At 45.6% G+C, this 16,041-nt stretch overlaps 1 protein-coding gene across 2 annotated transcripts in view; it reads left to right on the forward strand.

Moving 5' to 3' along the window:
- Nplp1 (Neuropeptide-like precursor 1) overlaps positions 1-5,765 on the forward strand; it is a 138,096-nt gene extending 132,331 nt beyond the window's left edge. For both annotated transcript variants that reach the window (XM_077654673.1, XM_077654674.1), the window contains exon 5: positions 261-5,765. In XM_077654673.1, the coding sequence (XP_077510799.1) occupies positions 261-391 (131 nt within the window). In that variant the 3' untranslated portion in view covers positions 392-5,765. The remainder of the gene's footprint in view (positions 1-260) is intronic.
- The last annotated feature ends 10,276 nt before the right edge of the window (positions 5,766-16,041 follow it).

Raw genomic sequence — 16,041 nt, forward strand, 5'->3', positions numbered from 1 at the left:
TACGTATGTATGTATGTATGTATGTATGTATGTATGTATGTATGTATGTATGTATGTATGTATGTATGTATGTATGTATGTACGTATGTACGTATGTACGTATGTATGTATGTATGTATGTATGTATGTATGTATGTATGTATGTATGTATGTATGTATGTATGTATGTATGTATGTATGTATGTATAAACTCGAAGATGTTTCACTAACACCTCCCATCTCTTGTCTTCCCTGCTTCCCTATTCCCCCTTTGTCCGCAGACATGTCCCAGGCGACGTCTCCGTGGCCCCAGGCCAGGCCTAAGCGCCTCGCGAAGCGCTGCCGGCCCCGCGGCGAGAACAAGCGCAACGTGGCCGCCATGGCACGCAAGGGGGCGCTGCCGCGCTCATGAGCGGCTGCGCCGCCAGCGCCCTCTCTCTCTGTCTCCTCTTAAGCCCTCCCCGACCTGCGCCACGTCCCCTCTCTATCGTGTCTTCCCAGCGCTCATCTCGCGCTGCCCAGGGGACGCAGGAATGTCGCCTGGCCCGCATGAACCGTGGCTCGAGCAGAGCGCCCCCGTCATATCCCGCTGCCACCACCGCTCCTAGCTGTCGACCCGCTGAAGGCAGCTCCGATACTGTCCATTCCCTCGTAGCTTGCCCAGTGTTGCTTCTACTCCCCCGGTGTCGACGTTGTGCACCTACTTTTTTGCAAGAAAACTGGTGCAAAGTATCCAGGGCGAGCTTTGTGCGGTCGTGCTTTAGCCTGCGTGCGAGCTGGCGGTCTGCATCTGCGATTCTTCACATTGGCGGACTGACGTACCCACAACTTTTTATTGCGTTATATTCTTCTGTGTGTTTGATGAGACGTTAGGGCCGCAGGGCACGTTGCCATCGCAGTATCGAATTATGGTCACGGATCATGACATCGTAATGAGATGGATCGGTAGACGCTGCTTGTCAGCATACTCTACAGTGACCTAGCTAGGACACTGCGTCTCACACAGAGTTGCTCGCTCTTAATGTGACTGGTGGGATTTTGTGTCAGATCTTCCATACCGTATGCCTTGTTGTATTCTGTACATTGTTGTATTTTATCCATTTGACACCTTAATCAGTAGTTTACGTTTCCTTTCTTCCGATTTATTTCAAGGTGATGAGCCCGGCTGGCCAGGGAAAGTGGAAAGTGTACTAAAAACCCACGTGTGTGTGGCAAGCCTGCACGCGAGACTTAGCTTGAAGCCGAGTGTCGCGCAGTTTTCTTGCTTAAGAGAACCTGAGTTAAGCGCAGATAGGCATAGAATAATTTGGCTTTGTGACAAAGTTACTAAGCATTGTGTGCTTCTGGATGTTTGTTTGTTCACTTTAAGTAAAGCGGATAGCTGGGAAGGCTGGTCAACTCTCATGACGTAAATTAAAAATAGCGCGAAGGAAACACAAAGGATGGATAGGAATGTTCAGACAAGCGCTATTTCTTTTTAAAAAAAAAACATTTTCTATAATTTTGCACGGCGGAGACAAAAAAGAAATCATATTCACAATCTGCCATGGCAACAGAGGGCTGGCTGATACATTGATCTGCTGATAGAGTTTGTTCAGTTCCTTTTATTACTTGCCAAACTTTCAGAACATTTTTGAATAGCTGTAAAGCTTTATAACTGCGAAAACTAAAACATAATGCGGCTCAAAATATAACGTTAACATCATCATGTGATGCGAGAACTATCTTCGTGGCAGCATCAGGGCACCGTTAATTAGGAGCAAGCGACAAAGTCCCCGTTTATTCAACCTCCTATAATCATCGACTCGAAAGTTAACGCCAGAGCGAGCTAAACAGACGAGCGTTGGGTCGTGAGGAATTAGAAACATAAGAGGCTTTGTCCTGTGTTCTAATGAACAATGCACTGGAAGATGCGTCGCTCCGTGCAGGATCTCAATCATCCTAAGCAATCTCATCGCTTCGAGAGCAGCTTGAAGGGATCAGTACTCATTCTGTCTTTCTCTCTCGTTAGTCAGGCATCCTCCAAATCTAAATTTTGTATTTCTCTTCGGTGCTCAGAAGTTCCGACTTTTTTTGGATTTCTGGGGATGGTTTAAATTTGATGTTCATTAGTAAGCTTATTATGCTAATTCTCTTTGTCCGTGTAATTTTCTCTAAAACGAAAGTAATTTTAGCGACCGACAAGTTGAATCGCTTCCACTGACGGCAATTACGCTCCAACATTCTCGGGATATCTTTCGTGACCATTCTTTTTATCTCCATCTTGTTTACTCCTTGACTAACTAGAAGGAGCGGGTAAATAATTCCTGTTTCTGACCTTCATTTCACACAGTTACTCGAGTTATGAATTTATTAGCACGCGTTGTTCTCAAACTCAACCATTTTTATTGTCTCGTTTTTGTCTCTGTGATACTTCTTGGTTTTTAAAACAGTTTAGTATTCACCCCTCTCATCCCTTTTTATTCTACTCTATTATCATTTTCACCACACTTCAAAACTGAGCTCAAATTTTTCGAAAAAAAATTTCGTCTACTTCGTTGCCACTGTGTCACCGGCTATACGGCAGGTTTCGGCGCCACCGCACAAAGGTCCACCCAGAAAAAAAAAGCTACATGTTTCAGGTGTCACATTCAGTGGCGCGATGTCATCTATTGTTGCTACAACTTCGCTGCGTGTTAGTGTGCCGCATATTGACTCCATTGCGCCCTACCCTTGTAGACTGCTGTACACAGGCTCGCGTGCTTCTTTCGATCTGTTACCGGCGTCTGTAGACAGGGCATACGCATGCGTTGCTTTCGGGCAACACGTCACTAACGCAGTCTGTTGCCTCGTTTTGGAGGAGGCCGTGTGATTGCAAGTTGTTTTGCCTCGCCATGTCAGAGAAAGTGTTAGAAAAAGAAAAAAACACTTGCTGCTATGTTGTGCTTTCAGAGGGAGGAGAAATTACTGTGCAGAAACGCCGCGACGATGTGTGCGCACAACTGTTGCACTTGGGATATCAACGATAAATCATTACAACTTTAATAAGGTGGTGCTGCCGGGTAAACTGGCCCCAAATTATGAGTAATGCACCTCAAAGGAGAGTTTGGCTAGGACCACAATGCTGTGTATCTGAACGAAGCTAAAAGATGGGTCACTTGGTGAAACATGTTAGGACAAATGAAACCGGCAGAAAAAAAATGCAGTACAAGACGGAGGGGAGCAGAATACTACAGCTGGACTAACAACTTGATTAACAACAAATGGTATGTTATTTGTCCAAGTTTTGTCCTTCGCTCTCTTATGTCTCGAGTTCCGGCTTTCTGGCTGGCTTTAAAACTACATAATTAAGCAGATAGTCCGTAAGTTGTGCATAGGCTGTCTGTTGACTAACTACTGAAATTTATTACTTTTCCCAACAAACTGCGCATTTCAACTACAAGGCGAAATAAAATGCTTTAGCTCGGCAACGCTTGTAGCGCTAGCGAAAATTTTCGTGACATGCATACATGGATGTGAGTAATGTAACGTTCTTATTCCAACCCCTGGCTAAGGTAAGGCCTGTTACCTAATTACAAAAAAAAATCATAGCCTACTGGCTTTGATGGCTTGCCTTTAACTTTGCTACCAATAATTAATGAGGGATCTGACATGCCATTTCGATGTACCATTGTGAGATAGTTCATAGCCTCCATTGGAATTCGACAGCTGCGCTTATAGGCACTTGAGGCGGACATTAGAGGGATTTAGCATATTGCAATCCGCGGCCGCTTCCGCGATCCGTTTCACCGCGCCGCCAATGCGCCCGCGCTGATTGGTCCCGATGCGGCAGGCGTGCGCGCAGCTTGCCAGCACCTGGCGACCTCAGGGCAGCCTGCGCATGCGCACTGGCTCCCCGCTGAAACGGATCGCGGTAGCGGCTGAGGATCGCGCTATGCTAAATCCCTCTATTTTTAACACCCTTGTAGTCAGCGCAAATCAGAGAGCTTCCACTTGTTTCTTTTATTTATCGGCGAGGAGTTTCGCAGCTAGCTTTCAAAGGCGACCACAAAGCCAGTTTTAATTATCATTCGGGATTACGGTTTACGTCCGGTGCAGTACTTATTAAACGTTTTGAAACATTCATCCGTCAGGCTTTTACCTGATTCATTAACGATAAATAAGACCCTTTGTTTAATGCAGTTGGGGTTCTGGACAAATTTCGTCGTACACGCTGGATAATTTCGCCTGGGAAAACGAAACATATTTCGCAGCTGTCTTGTCTTGAGGGTTCGAGTCTTGTCATGGTTCGTGTTAAGGCGAGTTGAATTCGTCTAAAAAAATAAACGCTTAAACACTACTCAGCTCTAAATCTAAAGCAGGAAGTTGCGACGACATTGGGAAGCCTAACATTTTATTCATTTGTTGGGCCCGATTTATTAGCAGTCTTCTATTGCTGTAGTACTAGATTCTTCGGGTTTTCGGGACAGTGTCCCGTTCAGTCCTTCAAAAGCACGCGTACTTTACCCTACAGTTCCTAGCCTATTTCTAGTCGAGCGAGTTGTTTTTTCCAAACCAGTAGACCAACACAGCCAATGCGTAGCATCCACAGCCAGTGAGCATATCATCAAGTCTGGGGTGAGAACCTTGGCTTTTCCTATGTTCTTTTTTATCCACAAACGCTCAGAGTTTGTTTTGTTTTTGTTTTTTTTTTTTCATTTATAGAGATATTCTTGTTCTTTGCTTCGGAAACCGATAAAGGATGCGTCATCAATTGGTCGTGTCTTGCTTTCAGTTTGGTCTCAAGTTTTTAAAAAGTTACAGAAAAGGTTATTTTAAACAGTTTCGGCTTTTATCACTTTCAACGAGTAATTGCTTTCAAGTCGCTTTCGGAATCTGGTGTCCGAAGGGCGTGCTTCTGTTTACGCATAGCTCAGTAAACAACAGAAATATTGAAAGCGCGCAATGCCATATAATGTCTGAGTTCATTATCAACAGAAATCACTTGCTAGCTTCAAATGTGCATTTTCTTCCTTTATGCCGGGAAACTATGCAGAAAATCTGAACAAGGTCGTTCAAATTCTTCCTTCCGAAACAAACAACAATCACGATTGGTGCGCTCCACACTTCAAGCCCACGAGCAGCTTTTGTAGAAAACAAGTATAACGCAGTAACAACGGCATGGTATGTTATTTGTACTAGGCAAAAGCGCGGAATTTTAAACAAGTCTCATTAATTACTTCTAGAAAAAAAACGCGTTTGCGGCTCAACTGTGTTTTGGCTTTAATCTCCGAGACATCCACAAGGTTCCAGCAACCTCTACACACTTTCTGTACCTCGTCTTATTTAATGCCCCTCTGCTAAATTCTATTAAGAGCCACTTCCTCTAGTGTCGAATTTATTTTCTCCAACACAAGGTTGCCAAATTCATGGTGAAGTCCACGGCAAACAAGAAATGATTCACAACGCTACCACTCTAGAATGAGCGTGTTCGCTTCATGTATGTCTTGGTGTCGTGGCAAACAGTCACCGAAGGGCATTGCTTGTCTAACACAAAATTTGGGCCCTTTTTCGAATGTGTATTGCCTTTCTTGCTTTTTTTTTACATTGTGCGTGATTGTGCGCTTTTCTCTTTTCTTTTCTGATCGTTGTGCTTGCGGCCTTGTTGTGACGCCTGAAGAAAATTGTTGTAAAAAAAAAGTGGAGAAAAAAATACGCATACAACGTTGTGCTACGGACGCCGCATGTAATGACGAACAAAGCGTCCCGAACTTGTAGACAGTTGTTAGTCGATACAATAAACACTGTTATTCCTTAGGATGCACTTAGTTTTGAGATGTCTTTGTCCGTAGTTTACGAAAAATGCTCTGCACAGCCTGCAGCATGGGATGTGATCGCATTCTCAGAGGGCTCAAATAGGACCGAGCTTTCTGAACGAGTCAGTATTGGTGACAACCCTTTAAACTGAACACAGTGAAAAAAAATTAAACGAATGATTCGCGAATGTGATATCAAATGAAGAGCGTTAGCTAAGTTGTTTTCACCTGTGCTTTTAAAAAAATTTTGATACCAACATGTATACCATGAAACGACGATTCGTTTGGTACCACCCGCATCCCTCTGCGACCAATGGCTCGCCCGCCACGGCCCTCCGAAGGTCACCCCACATTACGGCTTCGAGGAACAAAGGTCATCGGTATGAATTCCTCACAAGCACCGCGCTTCAACCCGACTAACAACTTTGTGTGCCGAATTGCGCCAAATCTTTGCCACACTCCGAACCTTCTGCACTAAGCGGGTGGGCCACAATTTTGTCAGTTTTGTCACAGACGGTCCATATATAGCAGAACGCCATGCAGTACAGGATGTAATCCGGCCGCCGTGCCGTCCCGGCGGCTGCACGCGCGCGTGGTCACGTGGTGGGGTGTCACAATCTGCTGACCTGAGGTGTTACGGCTACGATTACGTGATTTAGCCGCCATATTGAAAACTAAGTAGTAAGAGCTTACGCCCTTACAAGTCTTAAGACCACTGTTCAGCCGAAACGCTCCCTTCCGCAAAGAAAATTTCCAAATTTATAAAGTGAAGGAAGGTGTGAAAAGGCCAGCAAGTATTTCAAATCTCACTCTGAGAAGAAAAAAATTGAGATAAGTTTTGCTACTCTTCCAACCTGCCTGGATGCCAACACAAACACTCGTACAGCCGTGGGCATTTGCCGGTATCTGAGTAAGTCAAATTTCTTTGGTCTGGCCCTTTAACTCACTTTTAGGCCGGGTCTGCATAATGAGCTCACCACTGTCCTTCCTCCGGAAGCAGGAGCGTCGGGACCTTTCTACAGCAGTGATGTAAATTGAAGCTGAGTTTAATCCGGTTTCCACAATGCGCCCACTTGGCAGTGAATTTCTCTTGACAACACGTTTATACTCTCTCAAAGTGTTCACGAAAGAAAAAAAAAGAGGAACTCATGTCGCCAAAAAAGCTCTACTGAGTAGTATGGTACTCCAGCAACGAATGATTTTTCTTCTGCGCCGAATAACAACGCTGACGAAACAAAACTGGAATCACACGTGGAAACAATGATTTTGCTATTGCATTTCTCCATCATCTTATGCCTTTCAGTGGTCTCTCCTCTACATCCTTTACTGTTCTGGTATTTCTGTGGATTTCTGCCTTGCAATTTTTGTCGCTATGTAGCAAATGCTGCTTAATTTGAAATATATGCTACAATTAAAAATCCAAATATTAATACAAATACAAAATGCAAATGCAATAACGAATGCGAAATAGAAGCTCCTTAACCGGTAGCATTGGTCACCGTCAGCAGAAAGGAAGGGAGAGAGGAAGTGAAAGGAAGAAAGAAGGAAATAGCGAAAAATACAAATAGAGAGAGAGCGAGACTCAGAAAGGAAGGAAGAAGAAAGTAAGAAAGAAAAGAGGCGAAACAAAGGAAGAAAGAAAAAGTTAAAAAGAGAGAAAGGCGGAAGAGAGAAAGGAAGGGAAACGAAAATAAAGAAAGCAAAGAAAAAGATAAATAAAGAAAGACAAAAGAAATATTTAAAGAAAAAGAAAGGAAAAATAAGCAGAGAGAGAGAGAGAGAAGGAGAAAGACATAAAGAAAGATAAGGAAAAAGAGGAGGAAAGTGAGAGTAAGTGAGAAAAAGAAAAGAAGAGAGAAAGGAAGGAAAATGAAGCTAGGGAGGCAAAGACGGAAGCAAATAATAAATGAGAAAAGGAAAGAAAGATAAAAAGAAAAATGAAAAAGGAAATAAAGAAAGGAAGAAGAAAAGAATGACCAAGTGGTTGCTACGAATTGGTGAAAAGGAGTAGCCCGAGCCGCTATGCAGCACCAACCTCTCCTTTACTTTCATGTAAATAAAAAAAGAATGAGCTAAACATAAAGGAAAAAAGAAAAAGAGAGATATGAATAAAGAAATAAAGGAAGAAAAAGAAAGTAAGGCAGAAAAATAATGGAAAGAGAGAAAACTAAAGGAAGAAAGAAAGAAAAGGAGAAACAGATAACCAAAGGAAAGAGACAAAAAGATATTGACTGAGGCAGAAAAGGAAGATAAAGAAAGGAAGAAAGAAGCAAAGAGAGGGACAGAAAGGAGGGATGAAAGAAAGTGAGTGAGACCAAGAAAGGAAGTAAGAAGCAAAGAGTGGAAAAGAAACGAAGAAAAAGAGTGTGTGACAGAAAGAAAGAAAGAAAGAAGGAAAGAAAGAAAGAAAGAAAGAAAGAAAGAAAGAAAGAAAGAAAGAAAGAAAGAAAGGAAGGAAGGAAGGAAGGAAGGAAGGAAGGAAGGAAGGAAGGAAGGAAGGAAGGAAGGAAGGAAGGAAGGAAGGAAGGAAGAGAAAAAGAAAGGAAGAAAATGAAGCAATATTAGAGAGAAAAAAAGGAAAGATAGAAAGACAAGAAAGAAAAAGAAAGCAAGACAGAAAGAAAGGAAGAAATAAAGAAAGAAAGAGAATTGTTTGTGAGAAATGAACTCGTTGTCACAAACACAAAAAGCAGCTACGCGTGTTTGCTTTTATTTCTAGCATGACAACTGTGCGACAGACAACAAACCAGCGCATACATTTCAGTTCATGCAGTAAGTTTCAGATTCAACAAACGTTTAGCTCAGCGGATCTTCTTCAGACGCTAAAGTACACTTCGAAACGTTTTTTAGCCTCTTGCACAGAATTCGCATGGCCGGCTATACATAGTATATGTTTTTGAAATCATTAATGGTCTGCATTGTTTTGTACGAGCGCGGAACCTCACTGTTTCCAGATAAGCTTCACAGCATGAACGCCAAAGTGTTGTCGCAAAGCATCCACGGAAACTTGTTTGAGAATCTGACGTGCAACCTTCGGCTTCCTTCCTGTTCTATAAATAGGAACAGGAGATGGCAGCACGCAAATCTGTCCGACGGCTTCTTTCAGAGTCACTCGTTCTTCTGGCCCTGGGGTATCATAAGCGTTAGAGATAAATAAAGCACATCGAAGTTTACTTCTTTCATTGAATTTTGTACGAGGGAAGAGTTCTCGAGAGAAACAAGTAGCTAGAGGTCAGCTATTGAAACAGCGATACCAAGCTGAGTGTTGAATTTAACGCGTACCTCTCTCAACAGAGCATCTGCTTTCAATATAAGTTTCCTTTCTAATATTTAATCACAAAGCACGTTCTTTGTAACGTGAGAGGCAAGGCGACTTTAGCGAGAGGCATGCGTGACACCGCTGCTCATTGTGAGGGCACTCTTTCTGAACGAATCGAGCCTCGCCAGGTGTCTGGCTTTACATGGTTCAAAGTGCACGCAGCCCCAAGTTTACCAGACCTCTAGCCGCTGTTAGGTCTGTGATCACAGAATTGGTCGCTTTATGGTACTGCGCAACATTACACGGTCATATTTCACCACACGTCATGAACATAACTTAGTTGGATCCCGTTCCTGGCAAGACACACCCGTTATGAGGCCCGCTTTATTGCATATGCTGACTCAGATTAATTTTGCCTCGTATTTGTTGTGATCAGCAGCGTGTTAAAGAGGGTTGTTCGTTCGAAAAGCTCTTCGTCGCAATACAAAAATGCGAAGCAGTGAAGCCTTCGTACACAAAACTGGAAATGCAGGTGAGTGCGGCTCGGTGGCACATAAGCTTGATGCTTACACGCCCAGTACTCCCAGGCAGCATGTACTTGCTCTAAGAATATAAATGTAATTATTATTGCCTCGGGATGATTGGCCATGGCCGTCGCATGCAGCCTATGGGGCCTGCACTAGGAATCTTGCTTTAGCAAAACCTAAGTAGTCTTGCAGATCCGGACCACGAAAGGGAAATAACTAGCAGAATAAGAATGGGGTGGAGCGCATATGGCAGGTTCTCTCAGATCACAAATAGCAGTTTACCAATAACCCTCAAGAGAAAAGTGTACGACATCTGTATCTTACCGACACTCACCTACGGGGCAGAAACGTAAACGTTGACGAAGAGGGTTCAGCTTAAGTTATATTACTTGAGGAGAAGAAGAAGAAGAAGTTAAGGAGAACGCAGCGAGGCATGGAAAGAAAAATGTTAGGTGTAAGTGGTTAGGGCGCTCGACTACTGATCCGGAGTTCCCGGGTTCGAACCCGACCGCGGCGGCTGCGTTTTTATGGAGGAAAAACGGTAAGGCGCCCGTGTGCTGTGCGATGTCAGTGCACGTTAAAGATCCCCAGGTGGTCGAAATTATTCCGGAGCCCTCCACTACGGCGCACCTATTCTTCCTTTCTTCTTTCACTCCCTCCTTTATCCCCTCCCTTACGGCGCGGTTCAGGTGTCCAACGATATATGAGACAGATACTGCGCCATTTCCTTTCCCCAAAAAACCAATTATTATTATTAGGTGTAACGTTACGAGATCGGAAGCGGGCAGAGTGGGTGAGGGAACAAACACGGGTTAACGACATCCTAGTCGAAATCAAGAGGAAGAAATGGGCTTGGGCAGGGCATGTAATTAATTCGAAGGAAAGATAACCGATGATCCTTAAGAGTATAACGGAGTGTATTCCAAGAGAAGGCAAGCGTAGCAGCAGGTGGCAGGAATTCAGGTGGGCGGATGAGATTAGGAGGCTTGCAGGGTTAAGGTGACCGCTGTTGGCAGCGCAGGACAGGGTTAATCGGAGACAGATTAGGAATCTTTGTTCTGCAGTTGGCGTGGTAAGGCTGATGATGATGCTGACGAAGTTGCTTTGCCCTGCAAAGTCTATTAGAACACGAGCATAGTCTATTTCAACCCGTAAAATTGTGGGCACAGTTTTAAAACTCCACGGTATACATCCGACGTATCTTGGGCCTAAGCAAGCGTAAGTGCGGTTGCACAGCCGGGGAGCAAATAATTTTCGTCGCAAATTCCTCCTTGCACCTCTGCCTGCGATGATGATGGCTCCCCCGGGGCATATGCTTACTGCATCCCGCACCTTTAGCCACATAATCCGCAAGGTGCGAGCTTCAGCCACGCCACACGCAGCTAAACAGTGTCATAAAGTGTCCACCTTAGCGCGGCGTGTGCACAGCATCGCGATTTAACGAAGGACCCCCAAGAGGCCCAACATTAGACCCGAATTCGCCGCCGTTCCTCGGCCTGTAGCGCAGGTTTACAGCTTCGGGACCTCTGGGACGTTCGACCTCCAATTAACAACCCACGGTCCAGCGGATCAGCCGGTCAACGGGCAGCCCGCCGAGATAGCAAGGCAATAAGAGAGAGAGAGAGAGAGAGCGAGAGAGCGAACATAAGGGGGGGTGGGGGGCTTAAAACTAAGCTCAGCTCGCAGAGACGTTTAAAAGCTGCGAAAGTGCCGCCATACGTCGTTGCACGTACGGGCGACTAAGCGGCAGGAGCTGTGAGAACTCTGCAAAATATAGCTGAAGCTGTTCGGGCGCAGGAAGACAGTCTGCGAACATGTAGCGGCAGCTCTTTCCCGGTTGCCACACGAGCACGTTCTAATTTGCACCGTGTCGCGTCGCGTTTCTCAAAAGCCGAAGTAATCACTCAGGGCGAGTTTAATGTGGCCTGTAATTAAAGCGAGAGGTCGCGCACTCGTTTCACGATATTGCATTTTTTTTTCTTTTTTTCACGCGGTCAGCTTGCGTAGTACTTGAGCAGGAAGAGGGGATGCCGTGGACAGTGCTTTGCTGGAGCCACTTAACGCCTGGCCAGTTTTAATAGCCCTGCTTCAAGAGACACTGGTCCGCCACGAGTAGGCGACGAGGCGAGGAACTCAAATTAAATTTCGACCCAGGCTTGCGCGTGCGTAGCTTCCCACTTTGCAGGTTTTAAGTCTGCCTGCAAAGAAAACAACCGCCCGAGTGGTGTTCGGCAGAACGGAAGAGAAGAAAGAGGTTCATGTTATGAATGTGTGGACTGCGTGCGTGAGCGGTGAGAAAGAAAAGTAGGCTAAATGAGGCCGGATTTCTGAGGCAATGAGACGACAGAGTTCTTAGCCTGAACTAAGCTGGCATGAACGTACGAATAAGGAGCGCACCCTGGGGAAATGGGCATCCTAGTGCGAAATCAGAATAAAATCGGGGAACAAAAAGCCGGTGGCGACCGTCCGGCGTTGTCCGGAAAAATTCTGATTGGCTGGAGTGCAGTGACATCATCAGTGAAGCCATTCGGAGCGAAGAAATCACATTGGCTGGAGAGACGTGACGTCACAGCCCGGCAGTGATATCACGAGATCGGAAATGGCGTCACTACCATACACCCGCCGCGGTGGCTCAGTGGTTAGGGCGCTCGTATACTGATCCGGAGTTCCCGGGCTCAAACCCGACCGCGGCGGCTGCGTTTTTATGGAGGCAAAACGCTAAGGCGCCCGTGTGCTGTGCGATGTCAGTGCACGTTAAAGATCCCCAGGTGGTCGAAATTATTCCGGAGCCCCTCACTACGACACCTCTTCCTTCCTTTCAATCTCTCCTTTATCCCTTTCCTTGCGGAACGGTTCAGGTGTGCAACGATATATGGGGCAGATACTGCGTCATTTCCCTTCCCCCAAAACCCATCAATATTATTTTTTTTCACTACCATACCAGGTTCGTCAGTGTGAAGCCTCCGCCTGCCAACCGTGGCAGGCGGCGAACGGGAAGGCCAACCTGGGCCTCACAAGCTCCACCCGGTCGCTTCCGGCAAAGGCATCGACAGCTCTCAATACTGTCGCAGTGCCAACACACGACGAAATTAGGTGTCCCTGTGTTTCATGCAACAAACAAATCTGAGAATCGTGAGGGAAATAGCGCGCTGAGCTGGACGGACAGCGGTCACGTCTGACAGGTGGCGAGGAGAAATCAGTGTTTATTTCTCCCTGCCTCAGAAACTGCGCATTCGGAAGGTCAGAAGCCAGTCTTTTGCGCAATCGCAGCTTCCGTAATACTCTAATAACAATAATAATTGGTTTTGGGGGAGAGGAAATGGCGCAGTATCTGTCTCATATATCGGCGGACACCTGAACCGCGCCGTAAGGGAAGGGATAAAGGAGGGAGTGCAAGAAGAAAAGAAGAAAGAGGTGTCGTAGTGGAGGGCTCCGGAATAATTTCGACCACTTGGTGATCTTTAACGTGCACTGACATCGCACAGCACAGGGGCGCCTTAGCGTTTTGCCTCCATAAAAACGCAGCCGCCGTGGTCGGGTTCGACTCCGGGAACTCCAGATCAGTAGCCGAGCGCCCTAACCACTGAGCCACCGCGGCGGGTCCGTAAAACTCTAAACACTCTAAACATTCGATCTCAAAGCGCCAGTAAGGCGCTAGCAACAAATGGTGTGAACAAGACAGATTAAAAAGAAAATTATCACTGCTCGGTCGCCTTAGCCTCTTGTTGGCTTTGCGAGCAGCAGGTTCGAAGTTCAATTGAAATTCATTTCGTCCTTACAAAGAAGGACCAGGGAGAGCTCGGCAGCACCCTGTCAGAATGTCCCGGATCCTTTAGATTTCGATAGTACAGAACGAAGATACGGGTTGCAAAGGATTACGCAAGGTTACAAATGCAAACAAAAACATCCAGTTCAACTACTTAGTGAAGAAAGTGCAGCAATCGCTTCTGAAAATTTAATCAAATGAAGCAATTGAAATGTCGGAAACACACACCATGAAATAATAGCACAAAAAGAAATCCCATGCGACGTGAGGAAAAGGTCACTGATGGTAATTCAAAATGCAAATCGCAAAGAAAAGGCACAAGGAATGAACAAAAAATTGCACATGTCTCGCGCGAAGGAAATTTTCAAGTACAGAAATTTTCATAGCAGCACTACAGAATTCCTTCTTTTTATTTGCAGGAAATATAAAAACTCTCATGTTTTAGTCTGTTTAGTAAATTGAGGAGGTTATAGGAGAAAAATTGATTCATTTGCGAGATAAAATTCCTTCACTATGCATGAATGTTCGTCAGTTCACCTGCCAACAAGGCAAAAGTGGCAGCAGACGTGTTAAGTCCGTGCTTACGAAATAGATTAAAAGGGGAGAAATCCAAGGCGGCTACTTTTTAGGGTTGTGTGTATATATGCGACCACTAAACCGAATTTGACGTTGAGTATTTTTGTTCTTTTTTATCTGCACTGCTTCCTGTAACTTGGCCTCAAAGATTCCTGGCTTTTTTCAGCAGACAGAAACCAATACAGAAAATGGCTATAAATACGGTGGCTTATGGGAACTGTTTTCTAACAGGGTTTTCGTGCCAATGAATTTGTTACGAATGCTTGTGAAAGCAAAGACACTAAACACGTGCTCGAAGGCATGAAATGTACAACACTGCCCGGCATCTTCTCATTCTTGTCCTCGGTACGTGCTTGTATGTATGCGTGCGCGCGAGCGTGTGCGAGTGCGTGTAGTTTCTTCAACCAACCTTAATGCCCAATGTTTCAGCCAATCATCTTGGATCGCAACATCTATACTTACGTTGGCTTACTGCTGCACAAATTGCATTCAAAGTACACGAGAGCAGCTACAACCGAAAGAAGTCACGCGTTCGATGGAGACAGGCATAGACTCAGACTGAAAGGTCGCGACGCAGGGAGAGCCTTACTGGAGCACATTTCTCTTACCAGGCACGGGCTTTTTTCTGTGTGGCCAAACAAGGTGAAATAATGCAGCAATCCCTCAGCTAATCTCGCTGTGGTTGCCACCTGTGCAGTCTGTGAGCGATTTCATTTACCGGAAATCTTGAACTTTTTGCCAACCTTTATGCAAACAGCGAGAAATAAAGTTATCAATTTCAAGCCCGGTAGTGAATGTACCGCTTTTTCCCTCCCTCACTCCCTTCTTCCAGCCGGCTACGCTAACTCACTGGCTGAGCAGTTATGCTGCTTAGTCCAGGTTCACGGGATTGAATCCCTGCCGCAGAGGTTTCACTGGGCGGCTAGGAACACGCCCGAGTGGTGTCCAATGGCAGCGCACGTTCAAGACCCCTACGTGGCGGAACTTTAACCAAAAAAAAAACTGGTTTTATTGTGAGACAGCGCTCTGTGTTGTGTCCCTTGTTCTCTTTCCCGTCTGTCGCGCTGTTATGGATCAACTGAAGCCCTCCATTACAGCGTCTCTCATAGCAAAAATGGGGCTTCGGAAAGTTAAACCCCCCTTACCATACTATACCATACCGTTGCTCGCCCCGCAGTGCCATACAGTATCATACTATACTATATCATACAGTACCGTACAGTACTGTACCATACCATACCGTACCATAGCGCACCATACCGTATCATACCATACTATACCGTACCGTACCGCACCATACGTTATACATAATATGTCATAACACAGTTGAGCCTCGTTATAACGAAGTTGAAGGGTGCCCGGCGATTACTTCGTTATAGACGTAGCTTCGTAATAGCCCGTGTTGGCCTAATGTCAAAGGACAATTGTCATTCCTTCGTTATATACATTATTTCGTGACAAGCCATTTCGTTGTAACTAGGTTCGCGGCTGCATACCATTTCGAACCATATCATATCATATCATAAAATACTACGCCATATGATTGCTCGCCCCGCGCGTTCGCACGTGCTGAGAGGGTGGAACGAGCAAACCGATCCTGGCTTGCAGTGAGATGGAAGTTCAGCGGCTACGCAGGCCGGAGGATGTAGGACAGAGATTATGCACAGTCGGGGCATATGCTGGCTCACGAGGCTCCGTCAGACATCGAGTAGCCGAAAATGAGATGAAGACGCGCGTACCAAACGGCGCGAGATGATCACTGCCTTCCGACAGGCACGACCGCCGAAAGTGGGCTGTCAAATATTCGGCGAGTTCCAGGCGCCTGTCAAGAGAAGCGCCTCGACTCGAAGCGGGCGTTTACATATTTACCAGGCGTCCCCTCCTCAGCTTTCTCAGATGAAATCTAGGGTTCCGCCACGTCAGTTTCCTAGCGATAACTGCGGCTGCCTCGAACTGTCAGGGCAGGGAAAAATGACCTATAATACAGCGCTAAATTTGCGGGCAAACAACTCGGCTTAAGCTCAAGGTCCTTAGAGTTTTGAGAGCAGAAGATTTAGGCCTTGTGTTCGCAAGCGCTGAATTAAGACGTGGAAGCGCACAAGCCACACTGTGTTTTGTCTCTTAGTTGTGAAGTGGTGGCATAGCAGTGTTATACATATG

Source organism: Amblyomma americanum, chromosome 2, assembly GCF_052857255.1.
Source record: "Amblyomma americanum isolate KBUSLIRL-KWMA chromosome 2, ASM5285725v1, whole genome shotgun sequence".
In the NCBI taxonomy this organism is placed as follows: Eukaryota; Metazoa; Arthropoda; class Arachnida; order Ixodida; family Ixodidae; genus Amblyomma; species Amblyomma americanum.